Genomic DNA, 12,905 nt, shown 5'->3' with positions numbered 1-12,905 from the left:
GGACATACAAAGCACAGAATGGGTTGCTGCATTCAGTCTCATGCACTATCACCTCTTTTATATCCTTTGCATTGTATATTTGCTACTTTAGTAGTAACCAACCTCATACCACTTTGAACCAAATCCAAATCGTCATTCTTGCACATCTCTGAATTTAGACTAGATTTAAATTTTTTTAAAAAAATATTTTATTTATTGATTTGAGAGAGAGAGCATGAGCAGAGGAAAGGGGCAGAGGGAGAAGTAGACTCCCCACTGAATAGGGAGCCTGATGCAGGAATCGATGCCAGGACCCAGGGATCATGACCTCAGCGGAAGGCAGATGCTTTACCCACTGAGCCACCCAGGAATCCTAGACTAAAAATTTAGAAATATGGGGTGGCTGGGTGGCCCAGTCAGTTAGGCATTTGCCTTTGGCTCAGGTCATGATCCCAGGATCCTGGGATCGAGTCCTGCATCAGGCTCCCTGCTCAGTGGGGAGTCTACGTCTCCCTCTCCCTCTGCCTCTGCTCCTGCTGTCTCTCTTTCTCTCATTCTCTCTAAAATAAACAAATAAAAATTAAAATAATAAAATCTTTTAAAAAAGAAATATAAATTTGTAAATGCTAAATGGATACAATTTTATTAATCTGCTTTTGACCTCATTTACAGATAAGAAAATAGAAACAGAGGAAGATTAAATATACCCCTAAATTCATCTAGCAAGCCAGAAAAGAGATTGGCTCTGGAACCATGTCTGTGGAATCCCAACAATTCTTACTAGATTCCTTTACTAGCCTATATTATTCAGGGCACACATCTCACCTTCAGACTTTTTCAGACTACGCTACAGTGGTCTTCCCCTGGTGAAAGCGGCTGACAGAAAAGTGGGCTCCGGGCCCATTTACATGCATCCAGGATGGACAGTACAGCCTTTTCAGAGAGCAGGAGCTGAAGGGATCCGAAGGCAGGCAGGGCAGTGCTGCAGGCAAGGGGGAGGGCAGTCAGCCCCTGGCAGCTGCTGCCATGGCAACAGTCTCCAGGGCCCTGGTCTTTCTCTGTGGGATCTGAGGAAGCCAAGGGTGAGCTCCTGGTTTAGGGATTCCTGATCTCTGGTGAGGCTGCACCTCGTGGCAGAAACAGAGCCCACTCCATCTGAGCCTCTCTAGAGCACAGATTCCATGGAGGTCTGGTTTCACTTTGCAGGGCCTGTCTGCCTGGAGTCCAGGAGGAATGCCCTCTCCAGCTCAGAGGTTCCCCCTGCTGCTGCAGCCTCTGCATTCTTTCCTAATGACACCCATGGCAGCATTTTGGTCTCAAGACTAGCTGCTGTGGATTGCAGCAGGCCCTGTCCAGCCTGTAGCTCTCAGGCTCTCTCCCACTTTCGCCCCAGGGGAAATAACCAAGTGGGAAATGCAGTGACAAGAGCCTTCTCTTTTCTGCTTCTGGCCTCATCCTCACTAGGGCTACACACACACACACACACACACACAGTCTCTCTCTCTCTCTCTCTCTCACACACACACACACACACACACACACACACTCTCTCTCTCTCTATCTCTCTCTCTCACACACACTTTCTCTCTCCCTCCCCCTTCCTTATTCCCAGAGAAACAAGGAAGGGGCTCTGAGGAAAGGTGGGGTAGCAACTCAGGCTGCTGGGGAACATTCAGGGACTGGGAAGGCAGGTCCAACCTGGGCCAGAAGAAGGCAGTACCAGGCTCTGGGCTGGGCAGGACCCAGGCTGTCACTTACTTGCTGGAGGGCTCTGGAGGCCCAGGAGGCTTCTATCCCTTTTCAGGTCTCTGTTCCTGTCCTCCTTCTTCTCCCTAAAAGGCAGGGCAGGGGGTTGTGATAGAACAATGAACAAGGTCCCTTCCAGCTCCAGGCTGCCTACCATGGTGAGGAAGGCTTCTCTTAGGAACACCGTTTGGTCTGAGGGGGACCTCTCTAGACTGTGGCTGCTGCAGCTGCTTTTCCCAGAATCTAGACAAGGTCAGAGCACAGAACTTGTGCTATGCTGGCCTTCCCTGCTGGACTCCAACATACACACTCACAGCCTAACTCTTGGCCTCAGACACCCCCAGAAGGGTCCAGGACAACCCCAGTCTGAGGTCTGGATGACAGAGGTTGGAACAGAGCAGACAAATTCACAATCTTGGACTATGCAGCCATCAAAAGAAATGAAATCTTGACATTTGCAAGGATGTGGATGGAACTAGAGTGTATCATGCTTAGGGAAATAAGTCAATCAGAGAAAGACAACTATCATATGATCTCCCTGATATGAGAAAGTGGAAATGCAATGTGGGGGGCTTGGGGGTAGGAAGGGAGGGAGACAAAAGAAACTGAGAGTTGCCCGGGGGAGGGGGGTAGGGAGAGGGTGGTGGGGTTATGGACATTGGGAAGGACACCTGTATCCCTGGGGCTTCTAATACATTATATGTTTATAGAAAAAATAAAAATAATTTTATATATATATATATATATATATATATATATATATAAAATTTCACAATCTTGGATAATTGGTTTAAAAATCTTATATTTGAAGAGTGTTTTTCTGTCTTCTGTCCTGTATATGCTGATTAATGAGACACAAATATCTCTGAGTTCATTGACTTATGAGAGAGATAGATGTCTAGATGTATTTTTTTTAAAGATTTTATTTATTTATTTGACAGATAGAGATCACAGGCAAACAGAGATCACAGATAGGCAGAGAGGCAGACAGAGTGGGGGGTGGAGGCAGGCTCCCTGCTGAGCAGAGATTCCCGATGCCTGGCTTGATCCCAGGGTACTGGGATCATGACTTGAGCTGAAGGCAGAGGCTTTAACCCACTGAGCCACCCAGGCGCCCCTAGACGTAGTTTTTTTTTTAAGATTTTATTTACTTGTTAGACAAAGAGAGAGACAAGCAGGGCAAGTGGCAGGCAGAGGGAGAAGCAGGCTCCACCCACACCCTCCACCCCCTAAACATAGTTTTAACACGTGATAATAACAAAGTCCGAGTCACCTGGTGATTTAGGAGCACCAGGAAAGAACATCTAATTCAGCTTGTTCTGGTGACTGTCAGGGAAGTCCTCTGGGATGAAATGATATTTTAGTTGCGTTTTAATGACTGAATAGGATTTTGCTTAACAGAGAAAGGGAAGCCAGTCTAAACAGAAGTGGCAGGAAAAAAGCTTGAGGCAACTGCGCAGAGGCTTGGCCCTCAAGGGTCTGACTGCACCAGACCAGTCAAAGTCCGACAAGAATTCAGATGATAAATGTCCATTACAGAGGACAGTTTGGCAGTGTACCCTAAATGTACCAAATAACCCCACAGTCCCCCTTCTAGTCACTAATTCCTGAGAAATACTTACACATATGCACAGTAAGGCATGCCAAAAACATGCCATTGCCCCATGTTTGTTATAGTAAGGCATTGGAAACCATCTTAGTGTCTATCGTTAAGGAATAAACTTAATGATTTGTTCATTCACACTATGCAATGTATGCAGCTGTTACATATGACCTAAATCTATGGGTCTAATGTGGGATTTTTTGAGCACAGCAAGCAATTAACTCAATTCTGACACCGAGGGAGTGTCTGATCCCACAAATTAAGGGCTCAGTCCCACAAGACTGCACCCCACCCCCTTCAGATGCCAACCTTAAGTCCAGGTTGTCATTTATGCTTCTCACCTACTAGATCAGAGGTTCCCACGACTCCATCTGGGGATTCAATTAACTTGCTAGCTTGGTTCACATTTAGTTATGCTTTCTAGTTTATTACAATGGATGTTATAAAGGAGACAGATGAATAACTGGATCAAGAGGTACAAGGGATGAGGTCCAAAAGGGTCCCAAATGCAGGACCTTCTGTCCTCATAGAACTGGGGTGGGCCACCCTCCCATGATGTGGATGCATTCACCAACCTGGAAGCTCATCAAATCTTGCTGCTCAGGTGCCTGGATGGCTCAGTCGGTTAAGCGTCGGCTCAGGTCATGATCCCAGGGTCCTGAGATCGAATCCCTCATCGGGCTCCCTGCTTAGCAAGGAGTCTGCTTCTCCCTCTGCCTGCCACTCCCCCTGCTTGGGCTCACGCACACGTTCTCATTCTGACAAATAAGTAAAATCTTTAAAAGAATCTTGCCATCCAAAAGCTTTCATGTAGTTATGTCTGCAGCCTTCCCCACCTTTCCCTTCCTAGAAGCTGGTGAGGGGGTCTCAAAGTTCAACTTGGTCTTTCTGGTAACCAGTGCCATCTTGAGGCTATCCAAGGGCCCAACCCTAAATCATCTTATTAGTATAAACTCAAAAGAGGCTCTTCATGAATGACAAAAGACATTCCTACCACTCAGGAAATTCTAAGGGATTGAGGAGCTTTATGCGAGGAACTGGGAACAAAACCCAAATATATTTCTTGTTATAAATTACAACAGGTACCAACATGGACAGATGGATAGATTTCCAAAACACACAGTTGAGAAAAACAAAAAACCCCAAAACATTTGTCAAATGAAATGTAAGTTAAAAATGCCATTTATATAATGTCATTTAGATTCTATGAATATGGGGACGCCTGGGTGGCTCAGTTGGTTAAGCAGCTGCCTTCGGCTCAGGTCATGATCCCAGCGTCCTGGGATCGAGTCCCACATCGGGCTCCTTGCTCGGCGGGGAGCCTGCTTCTCCCTCTGCCTCTGCCTGCCATTCTGTCTGCCTGTGCTCACGCTCTCTCCCTCTCTCTCTCTGACAAATAAATAAATAAAATCTTAAAAAAAAAAGATTCTATGAATATGTATGTATGTGTGTGCACGTGTGTGCAAGCATGTGTGCATGTGATTTGTGTCTTTTCATGTGAATTACTTCTCCATGTACTTTGCTCATTTTCTGTTGTGTGAGTAGAGATTTATATTTTTCCAAGATATCTCTAAATCTGTGTTATGTTTTAAATATTTCATCCCTGGGGCACCTGGGTGGCTCAGATGTTCAAATCTGAATTAGAACATAGATGTTAACTTTGGCTCAGGTCATGATCCCAGGGTCCTGGGATCAAGCCCCATGTCAGGCTCCCAGCTCAGTGGGGAGTCTGCCTCTCCCTCTCCCTCTGCCTCTCCCCCTGCTTGTGTTCTCTCTCTGTCTCTGTCTCTGTATCTCTCTCAAATGAATACAATACGTTAAAAAATAAAATAAAGTAAAATAAAATTAAAATAAAAAATAAATACTTCACCCCAATTTCTGTGCCATTTAATATTCTTTGAGATTTTTTAAATCTTCACTATAGACATCACCATCAGGGGGTGTGGTTGATGGAATACCCATATAGATGAATGTCGTGGCACATGTGCAAAGAAAAATAAAGGAATTAATAAAATATATGCTATAAGATATAACTACAAATATGTAAATAACACATAAAAGTATCAGAATAATATATTTTATTAACATAAAAGGAATATACACACAATGTAAGCACGTATCTGTCAATATTAACAATTTCTCTAGGTAGAGGAACTATAGGTAATTTATATTTTGTTTTATACTTTCCTACATAAAGTATATTTTCCAGATTTTTCTGGAAGAAACATATAACTTCCACAATCAGAAAAAATTCAAAATAGTATAAGACCTTTCAGTTTAAACTTACACACACATGCACACATACTTATCTTGACTTGAGACAGAGAAAAACCGTCTAAGTATACGTTGGTTCTTGAGCTACTTCACCCCCCAAGAAAAGGTTGATACTGGATCAGTCCAGTGTGAGTCAGGGTTGAGGTATTCCCCTCCCCAGTATCAAATCTTCTCCCACCCCCCAGTAGTTTCTCTTCTTCCCTCTTTTCCTTTGTTAACTGTGTTCATTCAACTCGTAGTTCTGTCTCCAGACACCAGATGGCGTGCTTACTTCTAGTTTTTAAATACTATTTAAAACCAGTATTGTCTGGTTTTAGAGAGCGCACAAGAGGTTTAAAGAATAAATTCATTTTTTTACACATAGGGTATGCATCAGTACATTCAGTATGGTCCCACTTTCGTTTTAAAAATACATATTTATAGAAAAACGTAGAAGGATATACCACTGGGTTCTTCATTCTTTTAATTCAATAAATATTCAAAAGGCCCTTACTACATGTCAGGTACCACCAGCCACAATCCATATTTCCATGCCAATCTCTTTCAAACTCTAGACACTTACATCTAACTGCCTACTGGACAGTTCCATCTGGAGAAAAATAGTAATGCAAAAACTCACCCAAATGCACAAACCAACAAGGACACAGTACTTGGTAAGTCTAATTCAATTATACCTTAAGTCCTGAAAAACTACAATCTAAATTGGAGGCAGTCTGGGAAACCTGGCTGGCTCAGCTGGTGGCACATGTGACTCTTGACCTCAGGATTGTGAGTTTGAGCCCCAAGTTGGGTACAGACCTTACTTTTAAGTAATTAATTAAATAAGTAAATTGGAGTGTGTAGAGTGGGGAGAACACAGAATTTGATTCAGACAAATCTGAATTAGAACATAGGATCTGTCTCTTCTCTATCTCTATAATTTTATTCTTTATTCATAAAAATAATTGATTTTGGGTTAGTATTTCTGAATGGGAGAGGAAGGAATCTCGGATATTTTACAGGGAACCTGAACCTGATCTCTCAGGTATGCTATCTCACACTGAGGGGCTCCCACTCTCAAGCACTGTTTCATAAAAGCCAGATCATTCTGATTAAAAGAGGGCTTTCTCTAGGGTCTGGGACCCTAAATGCTTTTTGCTCTGGGGTTGACCAGACAAGCTGCTTCTTGGATATGTGATTGAGATGCCAGCCTTCTGTCTGGGCAGGGAAATGGTTAAGAGGCCCAGAGAGCCAGGGCCTGGATTCTGCTGACGGTCTACCAACAATGCCCCTGGCACTCAAGTCATGGGCAGGGCCTGCAATGCATAGGCATTGCAATGTGATGCTCCCACAGGAGGTGAAACCCCTTTTCTCCTAAGTTGTTGTTGGACCACATGCTTTTGCAAGTTCCCTCTACTTGGAGTCTCTGGCCCTGGGCCTAGGCTGACACAGACCTCAGAGGCACTGCAGGCACAGAGCAATGTTCAGGGCAGAGTCACCAACACAGGCTGGGGCACATCTGAGGCCCTCTGGAGAGTCTGTGCAAGGTGGGTCGAAGAGGGATGGGTGAGGTCTTGTCTGAGGTCTAACCCCATTTGTGGAAAAGCTAGTTCAGTAAACTCAAAAGGAGAGCCACGTGGCCTGGTCAGACCCAGGTCAGACATCTGCCCACTCAAAGACCATCCCAACCTATGTTTCCAGTTAGGAATCCTTGGAACTTTATCCCCTCCCCTACAAAAAGTTCCCCAAAAGAGAAGGGGGAAAGGAGGGAAAGGCAAAGTGCTCTGACCTGCAATGGGGATCGTTGTTGCCCTCCAGGTAAGTGTGTCCAGGACAATTTGGCCACCAGCCTCAGAGGATCTGGTGCCTGCTGCAGGCTGGAGCCGAGAATCCAACATCAGACCCACCCTGGAGAGGAGTGTGACTTGGGTGAGCCTTTCCACATCCTACCTGAGCACCGCCCCTCTGAGCACCATGGGGTGGGGGTGGGGGGTGGATTCATTCTGTCTTGTCAAACTGGTATAGTGAGCCTCTGGAAACTTATCTCATTCCAACTGGAATCCAGCCCAACCAGCATCCATCAGGCTGCCATGACCTTGAAGAATGGTCTGGAGACATGAAGATCCCCCCAAATGGCATCATACAGTGGAAAATAAAAAGCAAAAAGGTCAAGGGCACAGGACTGGCTCACCATTTTGTGAACTGAACACCAAAGAGCTTTAAATTTATTTCAGATCCATTTTACTTCTTATAAGGAAGGAATGCAAGACATTACTTAATGCCAGTTGTGAAAAATATATCTTGCTATTTTATTGTCCTCAGGTTTTTATTCTGTATATGGTCTTGCTTTGTGGCAAGCAATTTAAATTTTATGGAGTAAAACTGATGAGGTGGTTTTTAGTTTCTTAAAAATATGCTTGGACAAAACTTTCGCTCTTTTTTAAGTAAACCCAATACCAGTGTAGAGCTTGAACTCACAACCCCCACGATCAGGAGGCAGCCAGGTGCCCCGAACCTTGCACCCTTTTAAATTCTGATAAAATCATCTGCATTTTATTCTATTTTTGTCATAATTTATTTTTACTAAAACCAGGAGTATATTGCATATGGAAGTGGATTTCTAAATTGTGTGCTAATTGACAGAAAATGAAATTTAGTGGGTCTGGGATAGAGCCCGGGTCCCTGCATTTTTTTAATAAGAGAAATGCTGATATTTAAGATATGTAAATAATTTCAATGTTGAATTTGGGGTAACAATTCTTCCCCTAAGTGATCCTTCTAGAATTGCAAATCATACTTTCTAGAGAAGTAAACACAATGAAGCTACACAGTCAATTAAACAGAAATTCAGGGTTCATGACTGGGTCACAATTTTAAAAAATTATTAACCACTATCCATGTTTCTAGAATTAATAGCATCAATAAAAACAAAATCTTAGGTGTTATAAGGGTAGTTTGAGAAATCACAGTATCTGGTACATGCATATAGAGCTGTATGTATATACATATACAGTACTTTAATGACTTACAAAGTACAAAGTACTTTTGAATGCTTCTTTCTTGGTGATGTGCGGTGGGGAAGAAGGGAAATGCCCTAGCTTTAACCTAAGTCTTACTTTCCTCTTCAACTTATACAAGCTGAGCAAGTCAGCTGAATTGGTTAAGGCAAGTCTGCCAGAAAACCCTTGGGAAAGAATTCACCCTAGGGCAAATGTTAGGCACCTAAAACCATAGTCATTCTTGGAGAATATTTTGGGAGGGAGGTTTCAATTCAGAACACCCAGCATTATGGCTGGCACAAATTTGTCTCCTAGCCCGTATCTCAGTGAATTCATGTTTGAATCCAGGGAGGAAAAGATTAGACTTTCGGCAGGGCGGGGGGGGGGGGGACTCTTTTGTTAAGAATTCTTTAAGACTTTGAGGTTTAAGCAGGACTGGGATGATATGCATCTGGATAAGTATAATATAAAAGCTGAAGGAGAAACATTTTCCATTTATCTGTAGGTTCTTATTTGGCCTAGAAAGGACTCCAGAGCAATCAGCAACCCAGGCACCTTAGCTGCGGGTAGGGGGGACAGGGCATGGAAGGAGAAGGACCCAGGAGAAGAGGCAGCCCTGAGCAGCAGATATGACAGTATCCAAGGGAAGAGAATAGCAGGGCAGGAGAATGCGGCACTCAACTGGAATCTCACAGGAATTATTTGTGAGTGTAAGTGAAACCTCCTTTTGGGTTCTATCCCCTATATTTGAAGGGTATCTATAGGGGTTGGGGGTCCTGCATGCACAGGTGGGGGAAAATCAGGCAGCTCTAGGATCTTCATTTCATTTGGCTCCACAGCTGCCTTATAAGTCAAGCATTATTCCTCTTTAAATGGGAAAAGAATGACTGTGAAAGAGGTACCTGGTTTGTTCTTCTGCCTGAGATTTAAAAAAAAGTGGGATTGGGGCAACTGGGTGTCTCAGTCTGTTAAGCCTCTGGCTCTTGATCACAGTGTTGTGAGTTCAAGCCCTCATTGGGCTCCATGCTGGGCACAGAGCCTACTTAAGAACAAACAAACATGGGATTTACTTTTCTTTAAAGTTCTGACAAGAATTTATTAAGTGCCACATTGCCTTTATAACCTGAATGACAATTTTAAAAGTTTTTCCCATTATATTTTTTTCAACAAAAAAATGTCTTGAAAGACATTCCGATGAAGCAAAAATGAAAAACAAACCAAAACCCCTATTACCGCAGATAGCCACTGTTAAGCTATTTAAGATATACTGTTTTTCTTTGCATATTAATATATAAATATACATTCTTTTTACAAAATGGGATACAACATATACTTTTCAAAAATTTCACTTCACAATATATAATGTACATCTTTTCATGCAAATGGATGAGACTCATGATTGAAAAAGTGAAAGTTGCAGCTTGCGGGTGGGGAAAACCCAATTTAATGCCAGTTACAAGTAAAACACCTAGAATAAAGCCACGCGAAAAGTTATAATTGAGATGGGGAAAGGTATATAAGAAAATGCAACGTTCAGGTGGCAATACTTATATCAGGCAAAACAATTAAAGGCCGAACACATTAAATAGGGTAAGGGCGGTTCCGTCTCGCCTTCCAATGCATAACCATCAATTTGTTGCGCACTCTTTTCATTTCTTCCATCTCCTCTGCTACCTTTATCATCTCCTCATTGCTTAAATTTCTGCCGTGTATGTCCCCTCTAAATTGCGGGCGAGAGCGAGCCAGCCTCTCTTTAAAGCTTCCTTCTTCTAGCTTATGTTTTCCCACTCCACAAGGAGGCTGCTCCATGGGAGGGCGCTCCTCAAAAAGGTCCCTTCTAGAAAGGCGCTCCTGAGGAGGGCGCTCCTCTGACACTAGCATCTCGGGAAGGAGCTCGGGAAGGAGCTCCTCGGGAAAGAACTCCTCCTCCGAGGACTGCTCCTCGGAAGATGGTTCCTCTGGAGACTGCTTTCCGGGAGAGTGCTCTACTGGAGGCTGCTCCTCGGAAGATGGTTCCTCTGGAGACTGCTTTTCGGGAGAGTGCTCTACTGGTGGCTGCTCCTCAACTGTCTTGGGTGCGCTCTGTGGCTGTTCTTCATTTTCTTTGCAGGATTTTTCCATGTTCAGGATGGTCTTTATAAATACAGTTATTCACAGGAGATAACCAAGGCAGAGTCGAGTCAACACACTTGGAAGCTGAATCAAAACCCCAGCCCCGCGTTCCCAAACCTGCCTTCTCCCGAGTCGGGGCACAGCTTCCTCAACCTACGCTCGTCGAGAGGCTCTGCGGCGCTAGGGACCCCCGCCGTGTCCCACCCCTCGCAGCGTCCCTTGCCCCTCCTTCCCGAAAGCCCACCATTTTCCCAGCAGGCCTTGCCACAGGCCTCTCCCGCAGTGGCAGGGGCGGGGCGGGACGGTGGTGCTACCGACTCCGTTCCCATCAGCGTCCTCCCACGCACCCCATCCCGCGCCACTGCCCACCTTGGCGCCGACCGGGACCTCTCCTGGAGGTTTGCTCTAAGCGTCCTCTCCTCGAGGCGCTCGCTGTGACCTGCAGAATTGCAGACCTGCAGACAGACGCAGGACAGGGTAGGGGGCGGGGAGTGGGGAGGAGGGAAGGTCTGACTGACACACACGTTCCTTTCCTAGGCACTAGCCGCCGCCCCCACGCCAGCCCCTTCTGCTTCCCCTCCCCCACGCCCCACCTCAAGCTTAGTCCTCTGTGCCCCACCACCCTGTACCCTGCAGTGCTCGTCATTTCTTTTCGGGCGGCAAGTGGAAGAGAAGGATTACTTAGAATCTGTGTCTGTGTTCCCTAGGGGCCCCCACTCATTTCCCCACCTCACCCCAAGACCACCATTTTCTGCACCAAAATGTGGGCGCAGGGGGGCGGGGCTGGGTCTAGGGAAAGGCCTGGTACTCTCTGCCATCCCGATCCCAGAGGTTACTGGGCAGCACCGACACTCATACCGATTTAAGAAGACCAGGGGGACTTACTTCCTTCTGCTCTTCCCCTCGACCGAAGGGCAGGAGGCAGACGGTGTCTGGACAGGCAAAAAGGACCAGGAGAGCGGGACTTGGGCAGACATAGGCTCCTGGTCACGTGAGGGCCGCGCGTCACCGCCGAGCTCAGATCCCAGTTACCACTTTGACCACGGGCGGCCGTGCTGCAGCCGGACAGTATTTCCTAACGCGCAACACATCAGCCATCGTCACTCAACCCCTTTGTTTATATTTACCTTTTCCTGGTTACCAGAGACGGTCAGCATCCAGTCTTTGTGTTACTGCCTCTTCTCCGTTGCTTACCCTGATACCACCTCTCTCCCTATTCTCCCGTTTTCAGTCAACAAGGCCCATTATTTTCGCTAAAGTCCAGATCCTCCCCTGAAATTTGACTGTTTTTCCTTAATGAATCAATACCATATGTCAACTTTCCCAGCTTTAATCCACATCCCTAACTCCATCATGGCCGTTTAGGCTCTATCAACATGGTTTAGATCTCTTGTCACTTTTATGGAAGATAAGCTTTCAATTTTCCATGACTGAAGGATTTTTTTGAGCCCCCAAACCTGTATTACAAATAGAGGCTCCAGTCTAAATTAGTAATCATTCAGTTCTAGAACTCTAGAAAGAGTTGTTTGTAAAGTATGTACATTAAAAACATGAATACTTTGATTTTCACAAATCAAAATACAGATTTGTCTAAGTGCAAATAGTCTAAAAATGTATTTATTACCTGTAATAGGAGAATTCTTGGTGGAGAGAGTGGCATTATTATATATGTACATATATGTATACGATTTTTAAAAATTTTTAAGTAAACACACCACACATGGGGCTTGAACTTAATGACCCCAAGATCAAGAGTCACATGCTCCACTGACTGAGCCAGCAAGGCAACCCTATATATACTATTATGTGTGTGCGTGTGCATGTGTGTGTAAAGAGATTTTTCTGGGATTCTAAATCCTTAACCAGCCACCTCTTGGTGTTGCTGGTCAAGAAAGTGTATATTAATTCATTAAATCAGCGAATATCTGGGTCCTGGGACTGCAGTACCCAAAAGATTCAGCACAGAAGATATTCATATCCAACTATCCAATAATTCTGTTGACCTCACACTTGAGTAGTAGGATTAAAATCATATTAACATACTTGTCATTACAAGTATGTGTATTTGGATCTAATGGTGTTTTATGATCTTCAACCTCATGCCTGCATTTTATCTACTCAGATCAGCCTGGATGTTACTTTCTCATGCAGGTGCCCTTTCTTCCAGAGAGCAAACTATACCTATCCTCTCTGTATTTTATACTTTCAGGATT

At 44.6% G+C, this 12,905-nt stretch overlaps 1 protein-coding gene across 2 annotated transcripts; it reads right to left on the bottom strand.

Annotated features, from left to right (window-relative positions):
- Positions 1–9,645: 9,645 nt before the first annotated feature.
- TCEAL1 (transcription elongation factor A like 1) lies at positions 9,646–11,689 on the bottom strand. Of its 2 annotated transcripts, XM_032330884.1 has the most exons (4): positions 11,578–11,689; positions 11,062–11,147; positions 10,642–10,713; positions 9,646–10,581 (listed from the first exon to the last, which is right to left on the bottom strand). In XM_032330884.1, exons 3-4 carry the CDS (start codon positions 10,699–10,701, stop codon positions 10,162–10,164), a joined length of 480 nt encoding a protein of 159 aa, XP_032186775.1. In that variant the 5' UTR covers positions 10,702–10,713; positions 11,062–11,147; positions 11,578–11,689; the 3' UTR covers positions 9,646–10,161. The 2 variants fall into 2 exon arrangements, with proteins under 2 accessions (XP_032186775.1, XP_032186774.1); XM_032330883.1 differs by having other exon boundaries at positions 9,646–10,713.
- Between the last annotated feature and the right edge of the window lie 1,216 nt (positions 11,690–12,905).

Source organism: Mustela erminea, chromosome X (genome assembly GCF_009829155.1).
Source record: "Mustela erminea isolate mMusErm1 chromosome X, mMusErm1.Pri, whole genome shotgun sequence".
NCBI classification, from domain to species: Eukaryota; Metazoa; Chordata; class Mammalia; order Carnivora; family Mustelidae; genus Mustela; species Mustela erminea.
This window is presented reverse-complemented; position numbering and strand designations above follow the sequence as displayed.

Excerpts from the sequence above, each read along its gene's own strand:
- TCEAL1 (XM_032330883.1), bottom strand. The coding sequence starts at position 10,701 with ATGGAAAAATCCTGCAAAGAAAATGAAGAACAGCCACAGAGCGCACCC.